At 35.4% G+C, this 27,821-nt stretch overlaps 1 protein-coding gene across 1 annotated transcript; it reads right to left on the bottom strand.

Annotated features, from left to right (window-relative positions):
- Positions 1-247: 247 nt before the first annotated feature.
- On the bottom strand, positions 248-27,821 carry LOC113504343 (NAD kinase 2, mitochondrial). Its single transcript, XM_026886611.1, has 11 exons — positions 27,348-27,821; positions 13,201-13,342; positions 6,745-6,909; positions 6,111-6,212; positions 5,490-5,598; positions 4,888-4,997; positions 4,302-4,428; positions 3,876-4,009; positions 3,339-3,478; positions 2,587-2,712; positions 248-1,932 (listed from the first exon to the last, which is right to left on the bottom strand). Exons 1-11 carry the CDS (start codon positions 27,394-27,396, stop codon positions 1,814-1,816), a joined length of 1,323 nt encoding a protein of 440 aa, XP_026742412.1. The 5' UTR covers positions 27,397-27,821; the 3' UTR covers positions 248-1,813.

Here is a 27,821-nt window from a genome sequence, read left to right as displayed (position 1 = left end):
AAAATGATCATGCTCATCACACAACATTTGTCCTGGGCGGGTATCGAACCCACGACCTCCGGTATAGCAGTCAGGGTCACTAACCACTAGACCAACAGGCCCGACGAAGTTGTATGGACTCTTAAAACCAACAATAACGTTACTGAACCAAGTTTTTAGTCAAGAGCCGACGCGGCTGAGGAGTTGCGAGTCCGACAAGTAATTCTCTGTTGCAAGTTGAACTAGTTATAGACGTAATGCCATTTAGTTTGTTCCTGTCTATCAGTTAATTTGGTCTGTGCCTTATATGTACAGTTTTATAAAAGAGTCTATGTTTTATCATATAATATAAAATAGTAAGTGCCTTCTTAGGTTAATCACAGAATTTTCAGGCATCCATGTTTCATTTTGAATACTTTATTTCACAAAATCATACTTATAATTACTATATTCCATATTTTTTAAACATCCAAATGAAAATGAAGAAAATGTAGGTAAATTTCCCATTTTTACTTTTACATTTAAATGTTGCCAGAATAAGAACTCATTTTGAATTTACGGTGTTGCAAATTTCTTACAAATCTATTGTTTTAATTTCTCTACATTTTTACAATATCTTATTTTATATTCCTTAATTATAATCGCGGCTAAAATTGGCTAAATATGGCTTAAATTACATAAGCGTCTTAAAATAAGTCTTCAATGCTATTAAGCATTAATTACACATTCAGTTACATTGCATTTTATTAAAATACGCTGGATTATGGATAAGCTATTTCTGACAAATCGCTTAAATATATTAAACTAACAAGTTAAAAATATATCGTCACTTGTCAAAGAGAATTGCCATTTCCGTACATTTAGAAATGTCGATTCGTTTCCTATTGAAATGCGATATAACATTGTCTTGACTCTGAGATGTAAATAATTGAATTACAAACATAAGGAGTTTTTAGTCAAATTTGTGTTCCAAAAACGTTGACTGAAAGAACTTTATCGAAGAACTGAAAATATGGTGATTACCAAATGGGATCAAAAAGGCGTTGCTTTAAGCGTACACTATGTGATGTAATAGTTGTGATAGCTTAGTGGTAAGACCGCAGGACTGTCAAATATAGGTCTTGAGTTTGATCTCATGGCACGCACCGAATTTTGTGCGTTTTAGGAATAAATATCACAGCTTCCGTGTTTCGGAAGGCACGTAAAATTTGTGTCCTATGATTGATATTTCTTCGGTTGTATTTGATTGCCGTCTCATTGGGCTATCAGAGTAAGGGAACAGAGAGTGAACCTGTGTTAGCACACGCTTGTGCACTTAAATCAAGTACCGCGTAGTTGGTTGGTCTCTTGCGAACCTAGCCACCATGGGCGAAAATCGGTCAAGACATTTTTATAATTTATATATTAGTACTTTAATTTTATAACTACTTTTGTTATTTATTTTCTTTTCCCAATAATTCGATCTTTGTTGATGTTTACAATTAAGTCACCTATGGAAGTTTATAGATAACTCTAATGTACTTTATACATGTGCGCGAGTGTATAGAGACAACAGTGTACTTTGTACCCAAACGGGTACTCTGAAGTCTATTGTGTACTTTGAAGTATACAGTAACTTAATGACAACAAGGTACATAAACTTTAAAGTGCAACATAAGTCGTAAATGTACTTTATAGATAAAAGACTACTCCGAAGTTTATAATCAACTTTACCTTAAAGTCAAGCAGGTACTTCTGAGTTGATAGTGTACTTCCAAATCAAAAATGTACTTTTTAGTCATCAGGGTACTTTGAAGTCAGAAGTGTACTTTAAGGTGAGAAGTGAATCTCGTAGTCAGTGCGGTAATGCATCATCCATGTGGACGGTCATGAGGGAGTCTTCCGGGTGAATTTCCAAAGTGGCTTCTGTGCCATCGTTGAATGGGAATGAAACGCTGCCGTCGATAACGAGACCTGGAATAGATAATCATATTATAGTTTTTACTCGACTGCGTTAAGAGGGTTATCATATTTTTCCCAGGTTTTTATACACTCACTTCTTGTTTGTTCACGCAAAAACCAGTTAACGGATTTAGACGAAACTTGGTACGCAGGTATCCTATGTATTAATCTTATAACCAGGATTAATACATCGGATAGTTTATATCCCGATTTTATGTTCCCGTGGGGTCATTTTCGCTTTGTAGTTGGCGGTAACGTGAGCAACAGACACTTTGTTATAAAACTTGCTATATTTACTTATCATACTATGATTATTGGTCCACAAACCGTTAAGCTTTTAAAGTGAAGCTTCGTAAATTGCTGCTGGAAAGTTTAGCTAATTTTTCCCTAGAATCTTCATCTTCCTAATTCTTGAATGTTTAAGTCATATACCTGATGTATTTGTATTATTTTCCTTATTATTTAAATAAGTAAGTTAACATCATTCATAGTTGTATGTATAATAATGACAATTTCGTGTATTTTATCTTGGCCTACGTTGACTTTTATTTATACACCTACCTCTTGATATCCCTGCCTCACCATATGGTTGACTGGTAGAGAATGCCTCGAGCATTATTTCTGCCATTATACATGTATAAGAATTGTAAATAAATAAAGACTCACCAGCATCAGTGCAGTGTGACTTGACGCTGACAGAGCTGGCGCGGTCTCGCACGCGCAGTCCGCGCGGCGTCGGCCACTCCTCAAACGTTATGTACTCACGCACCGAGTACGCCAGCTGATCCGAGTCTGAAAGGAATTCAATTAGTTTTTTAATACACTATCCCAACTTCCACACTAATATTACAAATGCGAAAGTAACTCTGTCTGTCTGTTACGCTTTCACGTCTAAACCACTGAACTGATTTTTAATGAAATTTGGTACAGAGATAGAGTTGACCTTGAGAAAGAACATAGGATAGTTTTTATCCCGGACTTTTGAAGAGTTCTCTTGGAAAAGCGATATAACCGACCTGGACGCGGGCGAAGCCGCGGGAGAAAAGCTAGTCTTAAATATAATTTTAATGTAGGTTGTGAATATGTTAGTTATTTATTTACATATTAAGGATCTCCAACAAAAGGTATACACCAATCATGACTTAAATATAACATTACATAAAAGGATTTATATATGTGTACTTCTTCACTTATAGGAAAGTAATAATTATATATAAGAGAGCCTAATAGAAATATCATTTAATACAAAAAAATGTTAAAAGGACGATTTTAGAGTATAATATTATCTGAAAACAATTGGCTTATCGTTGAAAAATAACCCTTAACCGTGAGAAAGGATTTAAAATGACACAACAAAAGGGTCCAAAAAGTAGTTTCAAAACTTACTTTGCCTCTTTATAGTTTTTAGCACAACATACCTGGCGCAAACATAAGTTTCTGGTTGTATTTCTCTGTGATCTCCCTGGCTTTCTCCAGGGTGGTGTCCATCGTCACGCCGTAGTCCTTGTGGAGGATGTTCATCAACTCTTGGACTGACTGGGTGCGGAGGCAGTTTATACTGAAATTGCAAGATTCATGTTAAAAAGATGTCAGGGCAAACTAAGAGTCCACAAGGTCGATTAATTTTAAACACAGCAAAAGCAAAAAAGATAAATTAGGATAATTTTAGGAGCAAAAGATGAGATTTTATACTTATTTATTTACTCAGACCTGTAACTTCGGAATAAAAAATATAACGACTAGTTCATTAAGTACATAACTCCACTTTTGTGTAGTCGGTTAAGAAGTGCTACAAGGATTATGAAAAAATAACAATAATCAAAAAGTTTTTCTTTTAAAGCAACAACGATTACTATATTGTTATTTTTTTTTCTACTACTTCAATAATCCCCAAAAATGTACCCATTACATTTGACCCATATTCGACGAAACATTCCCAAAAGTGCAATAATCACCTAAAGTGCCACGAAGTGCTCCCCGTCCCCGTAGTGACACACAGGCCCGAGCTCTTGGTGTGTGTCCAGGCGCCGTCGTCAATCTGCAGCCGGAGGAGCGACACGCGGGATGTCACGCTCTCGCCTATGAACACCTGACAACAACATATTAATAATAAAAAATCATTTAAATGGGTCAAACAATTTACGAGATATATTATGTCAGAGTTTGATCTTTTATACATCTTAACGCTGGATTGTGTGAAAGACGGTATGGCTGTAAAGAGTGTTTCTTGTGAGATGACGTCAGATAGAAAGGTATGGAAGAAGAAGACATGTTGCGCCGACCCCAAATAATAATTGGGATAAGGGCAGGGGAATGATTGATATTGAAAATAACTGGACATTATTGCTTCGTATTTCGACAACATTCAAAACTTTCCTTACCTCATTTAGTGCCAGTACCGGCAGCACTTTAGTGGCTAGAGTGCAACTTCTGCCCGCGTCCGGATTGCTTCTGTGATTTTCTGAGTACAAAGTGTCCGAATCTGGGATGTCGTGTGTAGGCGGGTATCTATAAACGAACATTTTTACATTAACTTTAATATTTTGTCGGTAAGAGTTGTAGGTTTTAGTCAAATGTGAAGAAAATAAATGTAACCTTTTGTAAGTAGTATCATCATTTCGTTTCATGTTTTTTTTAACTGGAATGGACATTCCCTATCAGTCTACCCTGAATATAAATGTCGAAACCAACTTAAAAAACCTAGACAACTGACAAATTCAAATATAAGTATATATATAGTTTTTTTTTGTGAATTTAATCCATGTGTCGCAGGGGCTTAGCAAACATTCAAGTGACATGAACAAAGACACCTAGACAAGACAAGGCATCCATGGATCACATAAATGCTTGTCCTACACGGGGATCGAAACCGCGACACCTTAGTTATTCTGCAAGTATGATATATAATCACTTTAACACATTTTTTGTAAAAGTGGGCAAAGGAGTTGACATATTCTGACTACAGACCTGCAATAATGTAGCGTGTGCAGGTCGACTGGTGTGATAGTATCCAGTAGTTTAGGCTCACAGGTGATGGTCGTGCGTATCCGGGAGCGACGCATCCATCGGAACCTACCCTGTAATACAATACACCATTAATACATGTTGATAGTAGTAGTTGTGGCAACCTGCTGTCATGGTATGGGCATGTTATGCGGAGAAATGAGAGTCATGTGGTGAGGAACGTGTTGAGTATGGATGGGTATAGGGGAAGAGGACGACCAAAGAAACGATGGATGGATTGTGTGAAAAACGGTATGGATGCAAAGGCCACCAGTCATTCATCCATCGCTAGCGTTTTTTATACAGCCTGTTTTAGATCCCTCTGCTGGGCAAATAAAATGAAATGATTTATTCTGTAAGTAGGATATATCATCACTTTTATACGTCTTCTTTTTTTTTTTGAGAACGCTGGAGTCGACATTTCCTATCTGACTACCCTGAGAAGAAATGTCGAAACAAACTCAAGGGTCACAGTTTCTTTTGAAGAGGCTCAAAGACTCCCCTTTCTCTTCCAAACCTCTTTATCTTTAGCGATTTTTTTTACCTACGACTATATAAATACTTACATCCTTCAACGCCTGAAACGCACCCTTCACGTCGTTCGAGCACCACGTGGGTAAGCAGAGGCGCCCCACCGACTTGTGAGGGGAACTGTTGAAGCCTATCACTGGTTTACTGCAAATAAGATTAAGGAAGTTTTATATTTATAGTCTTTAAGACAGAGATAACGTAGGTAGAACATTACGAAGAAAATCGATGTCTTTGGTACGAATGTTACGCAAAGAATCAATTTTAAACTTTACAAAAGTCTAATAAAAAATCGCATTTCTTATCTTTATTTTTATTAATACTTAATTGCATGGCAAGAAGAAGTGCAATTTTTAGGGGCTCCCTCACTATGGAAATAATCATTATGTTGCACTCTCACAGATATTCAGACTCAGGACAAGCTTTGGTCACACAATTTTTTGAGAATCTCATGTTCATAGTGTGTTCACAAAAGCAAGTCTTTTTAACGGGTGCTGTTTTATTTAAAGTTGGTCCCTTTCGTTAACTTTGCAAAACATAGTAGATTGTATTAAGAAATCTTTTTGCTATTTATTTAAAATCTCTTCGGTTAAGCTGAATTCGGAAAATAAGTACTAAGAGGACAAAATATGAACGCAGCAAAGATAGAACCCACTTACTTAGCATCCCTTACTCTGGACGCGGCTAGTAGGAAGGTGCCATCTCCACCACACGGCACCACTACGTCGCACCACTTTATTAAATCTTCTTTATAGGTTAGCCTGTAAAAAGATATTTTTCATTAAAGGACTAAAAGGGCACAAGGATCAAAACAGACAAAAAATTAAAATGGTTTATTATCATAGTCATCGTCAAAGGCTGACGTCAGCCAAATATAAACCTCGTCATCATTCTCATCATCATCGTCGTCATTGTGATATAGTGAAAATTTTTTATCGCATAAAACATGATAGCAAAAAGTTTAAGCTCCCGCTCTAAAGTATTAAATCCTTATGTCACGGGGAAATTTAAAAACATTCAATTCACGTGCACAAGACGCCCAAAGTCAGTAAAATCAGTCGTGGATCACACAAACGCTGGAAAACGGCATATTTTAAAAAAAATCATTTTTTTGGTTCGATCTCCGCGTAGGACAAGCATTTGTGTGATCCACGAATGCTTGTTCTGAGTCTGGATGTCATTGTACATGTGATTTGTGTGTTTGTAAACATCCCGCGGCAGACGGAATTAAATTACTTACTGCGGGAGGCGTTTAAAAAAAAAAAAGAAAACACGTCATTAGAAACTCCTTACCTGCTAGCCATTTCCACCTGGTGCCCCATCTCCCTGAGACTCTTGGCTACTGTCTCCTCGAAGGCCTTCTGCCTCTTGTGTATGTTCACCATGGTCTCGTAGTCGGAACCTCGCTCCCGAAGCACCCGCTCAAGTTCAGCGTCTGATATGTTGTCGTGACTGTGTCTGGAGATGGGAGAAAATCTGGTTAGATATGATTTTCGGGAGAAACTACGCCTTACAGTAGTTACGATTGACAAAATTTGGTTAGGGTTGGAGGAAAATTTTGTTAGGAGAAACTATTGATTTATCAACTGACTTTAAAAAGAAACAGGTATTCGGTCGGTTTTGTTTTCATGTTTGTAACAACAGAACCTCGGATTGGATAAATTGATTTTGTTGATTCTTTTGAATTTGATCCTATAAAAATATTATTTAACAGTTTATGTACACATAAAACAGTTGCGTTTTTGAGAGAAACGTAGAAGGGCTATGCTATTATTTTCAAAAGAAATCTCTACCAACAGATCCGCGATAGCAGAAAGAGAGAAAATGAGTGTATTCGTTTTTCACCTTCAACAATTATAATTATAATTTTTAGCACTGAAAATCTAGTGGTATGACCTTTAGACTGCAGGTCGTAGGATCGAACCTCGATTCGCTCCAATATTTTTAAGAATTCATGTGCGTATTACATAGCAATCATTCCTAACTAAAAACGGTGAAAGAAATCATCTTAAAAAAGCATACGTGACAGTTTTTCAAGGGTCTGTTAATCTTCTTAAGTGTAATAATCGGCTTAAACTCTGACATATCACCACAAGACCTCTGCCTACCCTTCACAGAAAGGTAAGTCTCTAAATACAAACAACAATTCAGGCACAATCCACGCAGTTGAAATGCAAAACATGTGCACAACTATCATCTAAACAAATAAATTGTGACGCAAAAACTTATTTATACTGGAATTAGCTTTCACTACATTCGAGTAAAAATAGGCTATTTTAATATTTCTTATCATTTAAAACCTTTTTGTTATCAGATGAAACAAACTTTTCATTAATAGCACGCAGTTTTTTGTGGAAATAACATTTTTGCGGCATGTCTATTGCGTAACATGTGGTCTTTGTAATATTTAATGTTATATGATAAGTCGTTTTATACTGCACGGTCACCACGCCAAACCCACTGTGCGTATCGTGTCGCGGGTTCGATCCCCGCGTAGGACATTTGAGTGATCCACAAATACTTGTTCTGAGTCTGAGTGTCTTTGAGCACGTGATTTGTATTCTTGTAAAACCCCGCGACTCAAGGATCAAATTCCTTACTGCGGGAGTCAATTAAGAAAGAAAAAATCTTATAATGGGTTGATCGCAAGGATAGCCGAGTGGTAAAACTCACCACGCCAAATCTAATGAGCGCAGGTGCCACGGATTCGCTACCTACTTAGGACAAGCGTTTTGGTGATCCTCCGCGACAAAATGTTTAAAACCTTAAAGAGGACCGTGCCCAGCAGTATCATATGAATGGGAATTAGAGATAGAACAAAAAGGTACCATGAAAAGAGTGGTACTTTTATCCTAAAAGAAAGTGCCAACTTCAGTAGTACAAACTTAACCTGAACAACACGTGAGGGTAGTGCGTATCTGATACATAAAACAAACGTTTGTCTTTCCTGTTATAATATTATTCGAGAACAACTAACAAATGTTTGATGTTTTCATGCAGATTATTTGTAATAACATTGCTGATAAACGATGATAGTGTATGTACGACGTTACTGTTTTGTTGAACATATGTCTTTTAATATATGAAATTCTCGTGTCGCAGTTTTTGTAGCGATGCTCCTCCGAAACGGCTTGACCGATTCTCATGAAATTTTGTATGCATATTGGGTCTGAGGATCGGACGTAATTTTTTTTCATTCGTATTTACATAATGATTTGCTGACACCAAAAGTAATCTATACTAATATTATAAAGCTGAAGAGTTTGTTTGTTTAGTTCCAATCGAATCGGACTCAATAATAATAACACAAGCAAGTTCTCAAAACCAGTAAAATTCTAGTCAAAACTGATACAATACCAGTCATCTGACACATTATCAGAAGTTCAAACAATTATGAGTTATTAATAAATGCATTTAATAATAAACCGGATTCATTATGATTTTAACAGAACACATGTTAAATGAATGATAACGAAATGTAAATAAATGTTTGGAGAGAGGGAGCAATGTCTATTATACATTGGTGTAAAAGAATTGATTGTATGTATGTTTGTGACACGGCCCCAATTCTGCTATTTACAATGGCAATTAATGAAAATTCGATTAAATTAGCACTATTTGTATTGTTCTTAGCATTTTTCCAACAATGGTTTAATTTAAAAAATATTAGGTTTCCGTATGAAAAATTACGAGTGTAGCCCGAGGTGTCAAATCGAAAACCTATTTCTGCGTATGCCACTAAAATTGTTGACAATATAACAAAATGATGATGGTTTGTAGGTCTCTTTAATCATCATCGGCCTAGCCTTTTCCCAACTATGTTGGGGCCGGCTTCCAGTCTTACTGGATTCAGATAAGTACCAGTATTTTACAAGAAGCGACTGCCTATCTGAACTCTTCAACGCAGTTACCTGGGCAACACGACACCCCTTGGTTAGACTAGTTGTCAGACTTTCAAGCTTCTGACTACCTGTAACGAATGTCAAAGGTGTATGAATAACCGGGACCCAGAATTTAACGTGCCTTCCGAAGCAAGGAGAAACTCTTTATGACAAAGATGGTCACCCATCTACGTACCTGTGATCGTTTCACTTAAGCAGTTATAGCTTAGCCACGAGCTCCTTGTAGGTATCTTTTATATCTACTTAAAACTCCGCGAGCGTATATACCTAACTATTATAGTTTAGTCACAATACCACTGCGCGCTGTAATCTGAATCCTACGCAGACAAAGTCGCGGGCAAAAGCTAGTCAAAAATATTTAGAAACCGGATGGTACAGAAACATGACGCCATATTGCTGTTACGGACTTCCGTTGCATCGTCCAGTTACCCCCTAGTCGCGTCTAAAGAAGTTTTATTTCAAAAGCTTATGCAAATACAAGGGGTCACCTTGTGTAATGGAATTTTTCCTCACGTGATTATATTACTTATCTCGGCGTTATCTTGGCGAAGCAAAAAAACATGTAGGTCACACTCTTAACTTCTGTGGCTTTGCAATTATAGAGATAAGGAATCATTTTTTTTTATGCATAAGTGAATTGAGCGTATAATTCTTATTGGTCAAACATACCAATTTTTATTATAGAGAGATTAGACAAGTAATAACAAAACAAAATATGATTCTCTTGTTTTTCGCTTTTGATTTGTTTCTCTATGTCTTTTTAAGAGGAACCCTCAGTGACGCTATTTTGAATCTCACTTGACCGGTTTTATCCTACTAATATCATAAGCGCAAGATATTATTTATTGATGTTTGTCCGTCTTTGTCACAAAATTCGCTGATAGGATTAACTCGAAACTTGATTTACCTACAGACAGTTTATAACTAAGATGTATACACGGTGATTTTTTAGTCGTCTTACAAAAGCAGCCCAGTTCATGTATCCGACGTAAAATACCCCTAGGCGCAATTATTTTTTTTTTATCATCAACTAAGATAATAAGTACGAAGAAAAATTAAACATAAGAAATCTGAAACATTGTCTTAAAAATGATAAAAACGCCGCCGCCCGCGCCCCTCACCATTGTTACAAGGCTCGGACCGCGCTCGCATCAGAGCTGTGTATCTATGAAACTACGAATTGCATCATAATATTGAATAAAAATTGCATTTTAAATTTATTCAAATCTCATAAATACCTATTTTTTTTATCATGAACGTGTTCTTGTCATTGGATACATGAACAGGGCTGCTTTTGTAAGACGACTAAAAAATCACGGTGTATAAGATCATAAGATGTCGTACAGACACTACCTCATAAATCGTCTGCAATAGACGTGAAGGCCGTTATTATTATTAAAGATGTGACATTGGATAGTTTTTATTCCCGATTTTATGTTCCCATGGGATCATTTTCGATTTTTAGCGCAATATTTTTGAATATGCCAAAACCGTTTCGTGGTAACAGATTGGCGACAGAATAAAACTTTTTTCTTCTGATAAATATTATCTAACAATTAAAAATTCCTTGCCGTCTATAATTAAGAAAGTAAATACCTTTACAAACATTATATTACACAACATTTCAAGGATTGGGGCGCTTATTACATAAGAGATTAAACATGTTATTTCTGCCATTCAGCGCTGTATGCAAGAGCAAGTACGCGGACAGTTATCGGATGCTCAGCACGGATTCCGTCCGGGGCACAGTACTGCTACCAATCTACTGGATTTCATGGGACGCGTGGTGCCGGCTGTGGATGCTGGGGGGCAGGTGGACGCAGCTTATTTTGATTTTAGAAAAGCTTTTGACACCGTAGATAATAACATCTTACTGCGAAAGCTAGCCGAGTTCGGATGCGCCCAGCATCTATTGCGGTTTTTCGCTAGTTACATGCAAGACAGACAGCAGTATGTGGATTACAACGGATGTGAATCTGATCCATATTACACCTGGTCGGGGGTAAGTCAAGGCAGCAATTTGGGTCCTCTGGAATTCCTGATAGTGATAAACAATCTGCCGGAAGTCGTAAGGCATGGCGTTTGTTTATTATTTGCGGATGACTTTAAGTTGCTGCTGGAGATTAGGTCCGAATCAGATTGCAGACGCCTTCAGGAGGATATCGATCGCATAGTACAATGGAGTCATGAAAACAAGCTGTACTTCAACGTATCCAAGTGCTCGTTGATGAGCTTCACCCGCGCTCGGGCACCTGTGCGCTATGATTATGTGGTAGACGGGGCGCCACTACAACGAGTCACCGAGGTGCGAGACTTAGGTGTTTTCATGACTCCCGATCTGACATTCCGGGAGCACATAAACAGAGTCTGTAAGAAAGCATACAGAAACCTAGGATTTATTTTGAGACAGACACATAGCTTCACCAACATCACAGCAGTCAGGGTCCTATATGATGCACTAGTCAGGAGTCATCTGGAACATAGTGCGGTCATATGGGCCCCACATGAAGCGAAGTACGCGGTAATGTTGGAGCGCGTTCAAAATAAGTTTACTCGCCACCTGTACAGGAAACTATATGGGGTATATCCGTTTTACCCACTGATGTATCCCACCCTGTTCGTTCTGGGCATGGTTGGTTACAATCAACTGCGTGTCAGACGAGAGTTTGCACTGGTTGCCTACTTGATGAAGGTGCTTCGCGGATTGGAGAGTCACCCGGCAGTGCTGCAGCGCTTGAGCCTGTGTGTGCCGGACCGCTACGTGTGGCGGCGGCGAAGCCCGCCTTTGCTACTGGTACCTACAGCGAGAACCAACTTACTCGCCAAAGCACCCATAACCAGAGCCATCTGTATCATAAACGATCTACATAGCAGCATTGATGTTTTTACATGTTGTTTTGGTGAATTCGCAAAGGAATTATTATTTATTTTATGTTACAAATACAATAGTATATAATTTAAACTTTAGTGGATTACCATGATTGTAAATAATCTAGTTTTTAAATACTTAGTTTTTAGTTCTTAGCTGTCGTATTAGGATAAGAAATCCTGTAAAGATAGTTTAAGGTGTTTTTTTTTTAAATAAATAAATAAATAAATAAATAAATAAAAAATGTTACAAACACAATAGTATATAATTTTAACTTTAGTGGATTACCATGATTGTAAATAATCTAGTTTTTAAATACTTAGTTTTTAGTTCTTAGCTGTCGTATTAGGATAAGAGATCCTGTAAAGATAGTTTAAGGTGTTTTTTAAATAAATAAATAAATAAATAAATAAATATCGATCAGTTTCAAACATCTTAAAACATTACTGGTTAGTCAACATGACCTTTACAGATATCACTAACTTACTATAATTATTGACTTTGAAATAGGTACGATATGATAATTACGATTATTTTTAACTACGCAAAATATTGTTTTCACATCAAAAACATAAAACCGACTTCGATCACACAAATGCGTGTCCTAAGCAGGGATCGAACCTGTGACACGTCGCACATAGTGTATTTGACGTGAAGACCATAACCACACCTTTAATTTGTGAAAACCCCTACGATGCAATAATAAAACTTCTTAGCGGGCGAGTCATTAAAAAAGGAGAGGCACATTTCATTCATTCCATCTGACGTCATCTCACAAGAAACCCTCTTGCAGTTATACCGTCTTCCAGTTTTTGCATCCACATCCATACGCAACGCCTTCCTCACCACATGATCGTCTTTCCTCCGCATAACATGTCCATGATATGACATCCAGTAGCCACGTAGTTTCTCTGTAACTGGTGGCTGAAGCTTTCTAACTTCCCTAACAATTTCTAGCTATTATATAATTATGCTTACCTCTCATACTCGTATCTCGTGACCTTGGATACGATGAGACATTTCTCCATGTTCAGGTGGGGAGCATCTTTGGATGCTGAACCCACTTTCCTCCTGGCAGCACTTGGGAGAATCTCTCGTAGCTCTTGCTTTTGTCGGAGACCTGTAATAGAAGATTTTAAATTAGGTATAAGTATATCTTATGCAATACAAAATACGCAAACATAATGAAAGACAGTTTTAACAATATTAATTTAACTAAATTGTTATTTTACCCTCTTCCTATCTCTGGTCTGGCATCTTTGCGAAATAGGTTATTTGAGTAAGGGCTGGTTTTTCAATCGCCAGATAACTTTTATTCGATATTGATCGATATGTTTGACGTTTTGACAGCTTTTGCATAGAAAATATGTCAAACGGCCATATTTATTCCTCAGATAGAAGTTATCTGATGATTGAAAAACCGGCAGTAAAACAAACTGTCTGTCAGATCGGTTTCCAAAAAGTATTTTAAACGTATTTTCTATTTTATCAATTTATATTATAAGGGGAACCGATTATTTTTACTATTAATAACATCTTATTTTTAGTTCGGAGAACATGCATAAACGATAAATAAATACTTAATTAAAGCTCGAAAGCGGTTTTTAGCGAACAAAGGGCAAGAAATAATACGTTATGTGGTAATGTGCGATGAACTAACGACCCGAGATATTGAAACTGGTTCCAACCTATTATAGAAGTCACAAACCGGCTGTCTGGCAAACAGTAATATCGCAAAACAAAAGATAGATGCATCCAGCGAACAAAAACAAGATACTATATGTACACTAAATACGAATTAAGTGTCAAAAAATCATATTATATATCATACTAATATTACGAGAAAGTATCTCTACCTATCTGTCTACCTTTAACGCCAAAACTACTGAACCGATTGTGATGAAATTTGGTACTAATAAACAAATACTCATATCAAATACCAAGAGTTACAATTTGAGTCTTAATCCCTAAATTTTAAAAACTTTTTCACGAAGAAGTTTCTATTTAATTTGCGATAAGATTTCTTTTAATATTTCACCATCGACCTTATTATTTACAAACAAAGCAATTATAATGATTGTATTATCATAATCTGAGATAAAAACAATGATAAGCTGATATCATATTTGTCCTACTTTCATGTATCAAATTCATATCAAAAGATTAACGTGAAAGTAAAAAAGGCAGAGCTCACTGGCAACAAAACAGTTGCTAGATAGTTTGGCAACTGTCTGACAACTAAAACGAAAATGTTAAAACTGATAAATCGTTTTACCCTTTAAAATTAAAAAGCACGCTTTGACTATTTTTTTCGTATTATTAACAGCAACCCTTTCATTTGATACCCATCATAGGGGTGGATTTCAAACAGCCAGTCCGCCATCTTGGGGCCGCCGCCATTTTGGATTTGTTATAACGTTTCTTAGCTAGTCATGTATTGTCATCAGAACTCAGTGTCTGTGCAGAATTTCATCCTAATCGAAGACTTGGAAGTGGGTCAAATTAAGATTCCAAGATTTCCTTACATTCATAGTTACAAGTGAAGCTAATAAAAGGGTGTTAAAAACGACAGGTAATTGACATTTAAACTGTCAAAAATGACAGATTAATTGTCAGATATTTATAAACATAACCTCTTTGACACATGTCAATAAACAAAACGTTGAAAGTTATGAATGGAATATCTTGGGAGAGATAAGTTATTATTTATTATTGTTTATCAACCAAGGGCGTTAATTTTCCTCTGTGGTCTTGGTTTGCCCTAATTTCGTTCAAATTTAGTTATACGGCAAAGTAAATCGTTTACTCTTTAAAATAGAGTACATTTTTGAATGAATTGTTATAATTAGTTGTTTTGATATGTTTTCTTTATGAGTGCAAGCCTGGGAATTTCTTCCTTGCTAAATGATACAACGGTTGCCGCGTATTTATCGGGATTGCCCGACTAGTTTCGGACCCAACCGGAATCGTTAATCATTAGCAAGATTCAACTCGCCACCTATTACTAAAACAATTATAAAATCAGCGTTATAGACAATATATACCGTTGTTTATGATGATATAAAGAAAATCCCGAGTTATTTATATTTATCATAGAACAAACACTTGTATTGAAAACTTAAAGATTGAAACTGGATTTAGGTATATTAATATCAGCAGTTATCGCTTGAAAATCCTAGACGTTCTGAATTCAGTGATAATACTTGATTAGATAAATGCATTTACTGTGCAACTGATTGTAAGGTATGAAATTACATTATTTCAGTGAAAAATAATAATTATTATTGCATTTATCGGGAAATATTTTATGTCTTATCGTATTCCATTTAAAATTGCATATTTTATTTATATAATATTGCAATATGCGATCGACTGCACGGATAGTCGAGTGGTAAACTTCATCACGCCAAACGCACATTGCGCGACGAGTCCAGTACCTCTACCATGAGTTGCCATCGAAAACGTCAATGACGTTACTACAGTCGATAGCGTATAAACGCGAATCGAATAGTTTACAATCGGACTCATACCATGAGTTTAAAAAACCTTGACGCGCTCGCTATCGAGAGCTCGATTGTTATTGTAGTATTCGTGTTGTCATACTTGTCATGTTGTCGAACGTGCCTAACTTCACGCCTAATGTAGTTGTTTCTTTCTAACGTTGCTTAAAAGACAGAGTAAGATATATATTCCCGAAAAAGCTTCAAATCTACATTAATAATTTCATGCAGGACTACGGTAAACTCGATCGAAATCTTAAATGAATAACAAAACATAAAAAATATTGATTTTGAGTCGACAACATATATCCGCAGATTTCGGATTATGGAGAATTTCGTTAAATTCCGATGGCAAAAAACAAACCGCTCAAGTCGCCATCTTTGCCGTTGAAGTTTCGCAAAGTGTTTTTTTTTTAAATTATGCGGTTGATGTAGATATACGAACTCTTTTACTATCACAAATAGATGGACACTTTTCTTCTTGCTCTTTTGGGTTTTAGTAATTTTTCATTATTAAATTGAAAGCGGTGTCGTGGGTACCTAGGAATGGTTATGTGGCGCAACTTTGGGGAGTACCTATGTCTTGCGATTGATCGCGATAGTTTTGTTGAATTGTTTCCTATACCGATAAACTGTGCATCTATTGAAACTAATATTATAAATGCGAAAATTTCTCTGTCTGTCTGTCTCGCTTTCACGCCAATCCTACTGAACCGATTGTATTGAATTTGAGAGATAGCCTGATGGAAACGGGGACCACCGAACGCTATAAACTGAAGTCCACGTGGACGGAGTCCTGGGCTACAGCTAGTGTTTGAATAATCCTAATAATTTTAAACTTCATAGAGCATAAAATATTCAGTATATTTTAATATAATTTAATATTACTTAATGAACTGGGTTCGGGTGGAGCCCTCTGTGAACACTGACTTATTTCCAGCGTTTCCTTAATAATGAATCTATGTGTGTATGTTTCATTGTAAAAAAGTGACAGCGTGTATTCAATGTAAATTAACTTTTAACTAGTGCTACTTGATTTTAAATACTCTCTTGCCGACATGATTCTCACAAGAAATACTCAAAACTAAACAATTACTATAAACCGAATACCGTTTCACACCTTGTTTAGCAAGTGAGTTACTTAACTACAATCGTAATGGTATTTGTCGATACCATCTGTCAAATTTGTGACTCATGGTACCGTTTTCTTAGAGAAACCACCGCAAAACGTTACGCGCTCGCTACTCGCTGTCGAAGACGTTTTGAATGTTTCGATAGGTTTTATTTGTCAACTCATACTACCGATTTTAGTTTGTCAAGTGACCGCTAGGGGCGCTGTACATTTTGTCATAGATATTTTTTACGCAGACGCTAGCGAGCCCGGTCGCTCAAAACTCATGGTAGAGGTACAGGGTACAATACCCGCGTGGGGAAAAAAAAAAGTGATCCATGGATGCTTTTCTTAGTCAGTTTGTCTTTGTGCATGCGACTTGAATGTTTGTGAAACCTTAAATTTCTCAGTGCGGGAGGCGTTTGTTTGAAACACAAGAAAATATGTACAAATGAGGTTTTTGCCCTACAATGAGACATAATAATAGACCGACTTTTATCACAATATAAAACTTAAACAATAAATGACAATTTAAAAACAATCTACAGTTATCAAAAAAACAGTGACCTATATTTAAGAAAAAAACGTTTTGCTGCGCAAAAATCTTAATTTAGAAGCAAGTGCGTAATAACTTATCTGAAACAATTTCCTTAATGGAAGAAACAAAACAAAGAACGTCATTACAAAATTATAATTAACTTTTAGATAAAAATCAATGTTATGTAAAACTGAAACCAGTGACCGTCTATAGTCCGATTTTTAATTCGAGGCAGTAAAATGACATTTCCAGTGTGGCAGGTTTTTAATTCCAAATAAATAGTGATGTGTTAGAATCGACTTATTACAATCAAAAGTTAGTCGAGCTTACATTTTTTTATTCAGATATCAAATTAGCTCTGTATAAAAAAATATATTTACGACAATTTATCAAAAGACATGCACGGTGACTGTTTTTAAATGTAAAAAAAATAATAATATTAATTTAAATTTATAAAATTAAAGCCAAATGCGGTGCTGGTATAAGATGAAGCACCTTACCATGCAAGAAAAGTCGAGCGCATCCAACTCCAAACTGGATGAATTCTGACATTTTCCAGTGGTTGGATGAAAAACAAATTTAATATCAACTTACAATTATAAAAGCTCAATTAATAGAAATAGTAAATTTTTGATACAAATAAAATAAAGCATGACTAAATGTCATCGTCGTAGTAAGATTTCCGTACATCACTATTGTAGCGGGTCACCCTTTTTTGTATAAATGACAGTTGCAATTGTCATTTTACTGCCTCTAATTAAAAATCGGACTATAGTAAGACCACAGGGCTGCCAAGTCAAAGTTCTTGAGTTCGATTCCAACGCACGCAAAATGTGCCTCAAAAGTGTAACTATCAAGGTTCCTACGATACAGTCTGATGACAGACAGACGGATACACATGAGAGCCTTGATAATAGAGTTGTCCGGTTTTCATAATACATCATCATCATCATTAACCAATATTCCTCCACTGCTGGACATAATACGATATACCGTTTTCACCATTTGGGCTAAGGAAACATAAAAACAAAAGGTTTATGTAAGATTTCACGCAATCACGCGTCATACTAGTCATCACACTACACAGACAAGTATTATTATTCCTTGACCGATAATAATGATTGTCCATGCTCGCAATCACGATTCATTTATTTGTCAATAGCTGTTGAATAATAGCATTGGTTTAAACAGACATATTAGGTATTTATTTACTGCATGTATTCAGCTTGTGGCAAAGCTACAAATGCACAAGTTGATCGATCACAGGTTGAGCTACTCTTGATACGGTCAGCCGTGGATGGGTGACCATCTATGTACTATGTCACAACCAGACGCACCGTGTTTCGAAAGGTACGTCTATTTGTGGGACCCAGGTGTTATTCATACATCTTTGACAGTAGTTACGGCGTAAAAGCGAGGAAGTCTGACAACCAGTCTGATTAGGGGGTACCGTGTTACCCAGGTAACTGGGTTGAGGAGGTCAGATAGAATACACTGGAAGTCGACTCCAACATAGATGGAAAAAGGATAAGCCGATGATGCATAGCTAAAATACAGTATAAAGCAAGTAATTTCAATAACTTAAATGAAGTATCAGGTGGAATATCAATAAAATATGAAAAAGAAACTCATTGTTTGTGACTACCCAACAACAACACGATTGTGAACAAATATAATGAATAGAATAATGATACCTTACAATGAACAGTCAATTTATCATGAAGCAGACACGAAGCGAACATGTGGTCCTCTTGAATTTATAATCATTTTGTTTGTTAGGCAAATACATATAACTATACAATCTACTAGCTGTTGTCCGCGACTCCGTCCGCGTGGACTTCAGTTTTCAGCGGGGTAGTTCGCGTTTAAGTCAAAGTTTAAAGCCCTAGAGGCTAGAACCATTCCAAAAAAAGATTCATGAAAACGCAAAGTTTATAAGAAGATTTTTTTTTCAGTTTAAAAGTAGCCTTTGTTCTTTCTCAGGCTATGTGTCTGCCAAATTCATTACAATCGGTTCAGTAGTTTTGGCGTGATAGCGAGATATGGTTTGGATATGACTAAAATGTTGGTTACCAAAAATTTGAAAAGGCCAAATAGGGACAGAGAAAAACAAATACAATTCTATCTTGGAAAAAACAAAACGTAGGACAGATCATGTTTCAATAATAACTATAATAATATGTCTATATGTATGAACGTTGTATGTTGTCAATCGATTGAACATAATTATAGTACAGTTAAGCCTACAATTATCATTATGAGGAAGTTAAAGTTATCTTTACTTATATAATAAGGTCTTCAGTCTTGTGTTATCTGCAATAGATGTGATATTAAGAGAATTATAATCGAGCAATTGATAGCGTCAAGTTCCCGACTCTATCAGTCTACAGTTACAATCCATTGTCTAAACGGTCCACCGTTTTGACATGTTGAAAACGGACAATGAATAGTTTTATAAATCTACTAGCTGTTGTCCACAGAGTGGCGCCACAAATAGAAAATGATCCCACAAGAACATAAAATCGGAAAAAATATATCCTATGCCTTAATCCTGGTTATAAACTATCTGTGTGCAGAGTTTTGTATAAATCCGTTTAGTGATTTTTGCGTTAAAGAAGAACAAACATCATTATGTTAAATTTATTTTCTTTTTTATGGCTTTTGCTAAGACACACAATTTGTACCTAGCTTAAAGCCTCTATCTATAATGAGATCTGTAAAAATTACATTATGAAATGCAAATGAAGAAATAAATATGAGAACATAAACTGATTCTAATACATTTTGTTTATCAGCCATCATCTGGCAACATTGTTGTCTATGCCAATGTCCCATGATAATCTAGGATTCAATAAACTTTGTATATTATCGTCTAAGATGACGTATCAGACCTCGAAATTAATTGATAAGACGCAGAGTATATAACTTACTAGCTGTTGCCCGCGACTTCGTCCACGTGATCGATTGTATCTTCGCTCCTATTCGTCGCAGCGTGATGTTATATGGCCTATAGCCTTCCTTGATAAATGGTCTATTCAACACAAAAAGAATTTTTCAATTCGAACCAGTAGTTCCTGAGATTAGCGCGTTCAAACAAACAAACAAACAAACAAACAAACAAACTCTTCAGCTTTATATATTAGTACTAGCTGTTGCCCGCGACTTCGTTCCCGTGGGTAGAAGAAGATGTAAGTTATGATTTATACCCCTCCTGTTTTTTTTACATTTTCCATTGTATCTTCGCTCCTATTCGTCACAGCGTGATGTTATATAGCCTATAGCCTTCCTCGATGAATGGTCTATTCAACACAAAAAGAATTTTTCAATTTGGACCAGTAGTTCCTGATATAAGCGCGTTCAAACAAACTCTTCAGCTTTATATATTAGTTTAGAGTATAGATTAGTAGAACGTTTTGTGCGACCTTAAAAGTGCGAAAGAACGTCAAAGTTGCGTCACATACTTAGATATATTCTACTAATATTGTAAACGCGTAGTTGGATGTTTGTTCCTCTTTCACGCAAAAACTGCTGAACGGATTTAGACGAAATTTGGTATACGGATAGTTTATATCGTGGATTAACACCCAAGATAGTTTTTATCCCGATTTTATATTCCGTTGGATCATTTTCAATTTTAGATTAATTTGTATTTCATTTTTTTTCTAAAAAAATGCTGTTAAACATATTGACGGATGACAAAAAGCGACAAAGAATCAGCTAGGAATTAAACTTAGCTGTCCTTTTTAAAATCTTCAAAGAAAATTCTAAAATTAGACTTCTAATTAGCAACAAGAAAACTAACTCAATTTTACTCCTCGTACAATTCCATCAGATATTAATAGCAATAATACATACATAAGATAAATATTATGATCACAAACTGGGAAACACATTAATAAAGTTATTAATAATTATCTTAAGAGATAAGGTCCAAGATATGTTACTAAACTTGTGTTAGACGATCAATATTACCGAAAATAAAAGTCTAACGATACGGTAAAACGTTGTTCTTGTCTTAAAGAAAGTTTAAACTTAAATTACAGGTGTGTTTAAAAAAAAATCGACTAAGGTTATATTTTATTTGTTACTGTGGATATTTGACTGGGTTTTTGGTCTAGTGGTTAGTCGCCCTGACTAAACCTGCTAAACCGCAGGTCGTGGGTTCGATTCCCACCCAGGACAATTATGATGAACACGATCATTTGCTCTCTGTCTATTGTAATTTATCTCTAAACTGTAGGTGTTAAAAACATATAAGTACGTTCATCAGTTGTAATCATACTCATAATATAAGTTTTTCTTAGTTCGACACTAGATGGCGTTGTGCGAAAATTGAGAAATATCATTTACTAGCTGTTTCCATGGGCCCGCCCGCTACTAATTAAAAATGACCCCATGAGAACATAAAGTCAGGATAAAAACCTATCCTTTATGTTAATCCTGGTTATAAACTACCCGTGTACCAAGTTTCGTCTTAATCCGTTCATTTGTTTTTGCGTAAAAGAGGAACAAAAATCCATACATACAAACTTTCGCGTTTATAATATTAGGGAGATTATTAGTTTCCACATTATTTAAACAGAGAAATACCGTCCACCTAATTGGACACGGGTCAGCTAGTGTTAGATAAACAGAATGATTCAATTTATTTGTTTTATTGGAGAAGATAATTAGGTTATAATTAGTAACGGGTTATTTATGAAAGTATAAATACGTACTTAATCAGAGATAGATTAAGACAGGAAAAACAAACAATTCGCCGAATGATAGTTAGAAAGTAGTTATATTTATAAACATAAGTAAATAATTTAAAAAATGCAAAATCTATATTTTTTACCTGGCCACATTATGGCTTAAGTATTTTTGTAAACGATTCTTACACAAATAAATGTATTTATCATCAAAAGAAATGAGTCCCGCACTAAAGAATTTAATCCTTGTGTTGCGAGGAGTTTCACAAACATTCAAGTCACATGCTCAAACTAATCCAAACTCAGAAGCTTACGGGGATAACAAAAATACTTGTCCTAAGCGGGGATCGAACGCGAGACTCGTCGCGCATAACGGGTTTCAAGTGGTGACGTTTACCACTCGGCTATCCGTGTGGTCTATCTTTGGCTGTCATAATCACGAAAGGCATAATAAGTGACGTTCTATGTCTAGTTATAAAGACAGCATGACCCCTTAAGGGGAATATTATTTCTTTAACGAGATAAAATCATCAACATGTTTATATTATGATTAGTTAAAAGTAGGAAAACATGATAATACTGCTGTCTCCAACTTTTAACTTAGTTAACACTAAAGTACCACATTTAGCACAGTCATCATCATCATCATTCCCCTCCCCAACCCCAATTATTATTTGGGGTCGGCACAACATGTCTTCTTCTTCCATACCTTTCTATCTGACGTCATCTCACAAGAAACACTCTTTGCAGCCATATCGTCTTTTACACAATCCATCCATCGTTTCCTTGGTCGACCTCTTCCCCTATACCCATCCACATCCATACGCAACACCTTCCTCACCACATGATTCTCATTCCTCCGCATAACATGCCCATACCATGACAGCCGGTTGCCACGTAGTGTTTCTGTAACCGGTGCCACTTTCAAACTTCCCCATATCCTACACATTTAGCGCAGTTTAATACTTAAATGTTGCAAAATATAGGTCTTAAAATGTATTAGCGGAAATTATTAAAGTAAGTAAGTAATATTATAATAAAATAAACATTATGATAACGTTTGACAAACATGAAATACGCACGAAAGAAAGCCCCAAGGTTGTAATAAACATTAGGTTGGCTTACGTAATGAAAATTTTGCGACAATTTCCTTTTTGAGTAAAAATGTGATAAACACAAAGCTGTGAAGAGTAAAGTAAATAGGGTACATTTTATTTTACGACTAGCTCTTGGCTGCGACTTCGATTGTATGCATATCCGCATTATAGTTTTATATTACGTAAGATAAAGCAAAAATTCTTTGCACAGACATTCAAGTCACATGCACAAAGACATTCGTGGATCACAGAATACAATAAAATAAGGATCTATCCCTGTTCTAAAGCAGAGAAAGTTTTTCCCATTTCGGCCAATATATGGTTAAGGAATATGGAACGAGATGACAAATTGGTAAAAAGACCACCACCAAAACCGAAAAGAAAGCCAAACTTCACCCTGTAAAGTAACTAAAGTAATGAATGAATGAAACCAAATGAAGGTTAATACACTTTAATAAAATACAAAATAATACATTCATAACTGTTAACCCATATCATAAAATGAGCAGAGGCTAAATTGAGAAAGATAAAAATTATAGGTGTAGGATTATTGTGACCAAACGTTCCGTTTTGAAGGAGACTGTCCCTTTTTATTATAACTAGTCAATATGTCACTGAAAGAAACTGTGGGATGTAAAATTGTTCCCATTTTAAGTAAGTCCTAATTAAACATTGAAGATATTAGTTCAAGTCCTATTCTACTTTACACACTATTATAAACGCGAAAGTTGGGTATTTGTGCCTCTTTCACGCAAAAACCACTGAACAGACATAGACGAAACTTGGTAGACAGTGGTTTATAACCAGCTTTAACATTATAGTTTTTATTCCTCATTTTATGTCCCCTTGATATTACTTTCGATTCGTAGCGGACGGGTCCGCGGGAAACAGCTAGTAAGATTTATTTTCTCTTTCAATTGTATAAAGGTCTGAAAATAACCATCCCCATTTTGCCTTCGAAGACAAGAAAAAGAATCCTTAACTATTTATATTGACCCCATAAATTATATATTTCTGTGATTACTTGAGAATTAATCTAAACAAACCGTGTCCCGTTTTAAGTCCAAAAATGGTCACTTTAGTATGTTGTATCTTTTATTAGTTGACTGTGACATTGTAATGTTTGAAATTATTGCGAAAAGATAATTTATTTTGTTATCTGAAACTCTTTAATTAATTGCGGGTGGCTCGTTTGCGTGCTGCCTATCCGCTTTTAAGGAAAGAGGTATAGTTGTGGAGCGACACGCCCAGTAGGGGGTAACCGTCTTTAGAACCTTTTTCGGATGGAAAATCATCAAAAGACTGCTTTGGGTTGAGCGGGAGTGTCAGACTATAACTGATTAAAACCCACACTTGTTCCTTCCGAAATACGAAGGAATTCGTTAATAATATAGATGGTCCTCCATCCACGGACCGCCCGGCGACCACATCAAGCTGTGATCGCTCAACTTGTGCAGTCGTAACTAAACCACAAGCTCCTCAAATTTCGCTCTAACTAACTAACATTCTCGGCTCAGCGTCCCGAAGTGAGTCTTGGCCTACGAAATGAGAACTCTCCATTCTGTGCGGTCCTGCGCTGTATCCTGCCTATTGTTGGCATGGATTTCACGTAGGTCCGCTTCCACCATATCCCGCCAGTGGTACCTGGATCAACCAACAGGTCTGCGTCCTGTTGGTTGACCCAGATACGCTCTTTTAGCTGCTCGATCCACCCCCATGCGTTCTACGTCTCCGAACCATCGGCATCACCAAATTTCGCCCTACTATAATAAAATTGTATCCGCACAGAAAAAACATCTGGAGAAAAATCACTGTAGAAATGACTAATTACACAGATGTTCAAGATACATTGGCCATTCCGCGAAGTTTTAATATACCAATATAGGTCAGTGACGTTTCTATGCAGTCTGACTGGCAAATTGACAACAATTATGAACAATGAACTATCATAGAAAATAATTACTCGTTGTACAATGTATTCCATAGCGTTTGTTGCCAACAACAAAATTTTACAATACTTCCGAATTCTTAAGGTAAGTGTGGGAGTGGGACGTCGCTCGTACAGTGTATAATTTCATCTCACTTCCACAATAGCTACATTCTACAAGAGTTCATAGTACTGACACTGGTCTTTGTACTGTTTACAAGACGGACACACCTCTTAAATTATTTGAGCACTTATTAACAAGTTATTAATAGCTTTGTCTATAGTATGATCAAAATTCAACCATATGTATTCGGAATAGACTACGAAATAGCACTTTTTGAATGTCACAAAAAAGCATGTTTAGACAGAACCCTGTATTGAACGCCTTTTACTGAATTTTTTACATTATGTTTTTATTTCTTCAGAATACATATTTGTGTTAATGGGACACATTTCTTTTTAAACTGAGACCCTTAATTTTACCCCTTGTTGTTGTAGGATTTATTCTACTCCAGTGACTAGTCTACTACCTACTTAATAATTAAATTTATTTTTACAATGGAGGTGCAGGTCGTTTAAATTTTGGTTTTAAGTTAAGCTACTTTTTGTCTCAATATGAAAAAATATAATATTTAAAAGTGTTAGAAACTCTTTCGAAAGTTCAAAAGAAAGTAAAAAGCATTGATCATTGAAAAAAAATCATCATAACAAATCTGTTTAAACACACTTGATTTTTTTTTTATAAAGTATGAAAATAACACCATGATTTTTTATTAATCAGCCAGTACATTATTAATAGAATGTTATCATCATCTCATAAAAGATCATGAGTAAATGTTAAAAGTTCACAAACAAGAAATGACAAATTCTTGGCATTATTTATTTAAAAGATAATAAGATTGTGACAACTTAAAAATGAAAGGTGTCGCAAAAAAAAATGTGTTAAGTAAGGCTTATGTCAAAAAGAGGTTCCACAATTAACCAATTTAAAAAAAGGAGGATCTCAATTCATCTCTTTATTTTGTTTTATTTTTATTGTTATCTCATTCACTCAATCGACACTCAATCTTATATTGATGCTTTTTTAACATAAAATAGCTGTCATTTGGTCCCACAAAAATGACATCAAATTTGGCACAGTAGTTTCTATTTGAAGTCTGTTGTGTTTTTGTTGTTAAATTTGTTTTTTTTTAAGTTGGAAAATGTCTTGTGAATTGAGATGCACTGTTTTTTATTGAACAGTGCATCTGTCTGATATGACAAGGTGCTATCTATCAGGTTCCATATTATCAATGTTGAAATAGGCTTATTAATAATAATCACCCAATGAACTTGTTTACAAATAATAGAAACTTATTGGATTAATTGGTAGCTGCTTAGGTGAGCAAACTTAATGTTTTATTGAATATGTAAGTGGTAAAATTGATATGAATTTTAAATTTCATTCAGACCTTCATTTCAAATAGTTTTAATGTTAATGTAGGTAAAATGAATAGGAATTACCTATTGCTCTCTTTCAAAATAAATAAATAAAATATGTTATTTTCACCTGAACTCTGTTCACAATCTCAGATAAAAAGACAACTTTTTCATTATCATACTTGTAGCACTCTATAATATAAAAACCTGTATGATATAAAAGAAAAAAATATACTCCAGAAGTATAAAACTCATGCAAAAAATAAACAAATAGAATATATCCATGCATTCAGAATAATTAAAATACCTACATGTTGATAAAGATATAACAACTAAACAAACAACTGTTCAGACAAGTCTTGTTTTAAAAACAAGGTTTTTTTAGAATGTTCCAGAATGTTCTAGCAATATTCTTAATGAAATTGTTTTATACAGATAAGCATCAGACATTATTTTATGACCACTTGTGAAGTAGTGATGTATAATCTATAGAAATTACAATATTCAGCCATCAGTTTTGTCTGTTTATCTTTATTTATGTGTTTTTTTTTATCTATGTCGTATTTATTTTAATTTTATTATTTCTATTTGCTAAATAAAAAGCTCATTAAAAAAATAATTAAATTCAGAATATTGGTGTTAAAAATTACCGACGTTTTCAATTTCTAACTTCTAGATCAGTCTAAAGCTGAATGAATGCCGTTCCTGTGCGCTAAAATCTATTATTAAAAAAAAACTGTAGTTGGAATTGACATTATAATTTATAGAGCACATCAATAAAATTAAATTAACAAAAACTAAATACATTGTAAAAGGTAAATAACCAAAAGTTTAGTACTTACGCCGTAATCCCTTTGCAACAGACACTGTAAAGTTATTCAAGACTGACATTTTACAAGTCCACTTAAAATAATAAAAAGTTAGGTTACACTTATAAACTACTGCCTATTTTCAAGTGCTTTATCTATAGGCCAATGTGGAAATCTCAAGTTAATAAACGTCTTTATCACACACAATAAACCACTTATATTACAATTCATGCACGTCGTATCGCTATCAAGTTCAAATGGGTACTGCGTGACGTATTTGTATATTCTGTTATTAATGAAATGTAGAGGCGTGGCGATTAGATTAAAAAGCCAGCTCTCGGTCTTCGTGTAAACGAACGTTGATAAGCTATCGTTTTATTTATAGAAATCTCGTTGCTTTGCAATTCTTTGCCAATAAAGTATTGAATCTCAATTGTCAATGTCAAGATATGTAACAAGTGTCAGTTTACGACGTATTGACAGCTGATTGTAAGTGCATTTCGTTCA

Source organism: Trichoplusia ni, chromosome 21 (assembly GCF_003590095.1).
Source record: "Trichoplusia ni isolate ovarian cell line Hi5 chromosome 21, tn1, whole genome shotgun sequence".
Classification (NCBI taxonomy): domain Eukaryota; kingdom Metazoa; phylum Arthropoda; class Insecta; order Lepidoptera; family Noctuidae; genus Trichoplusia; species Trichoplusia ni.
Note: the sequence above shows the minus strand (reverse complement) of the source record. Positions and strands in the feature narration are given on the sequence as shown.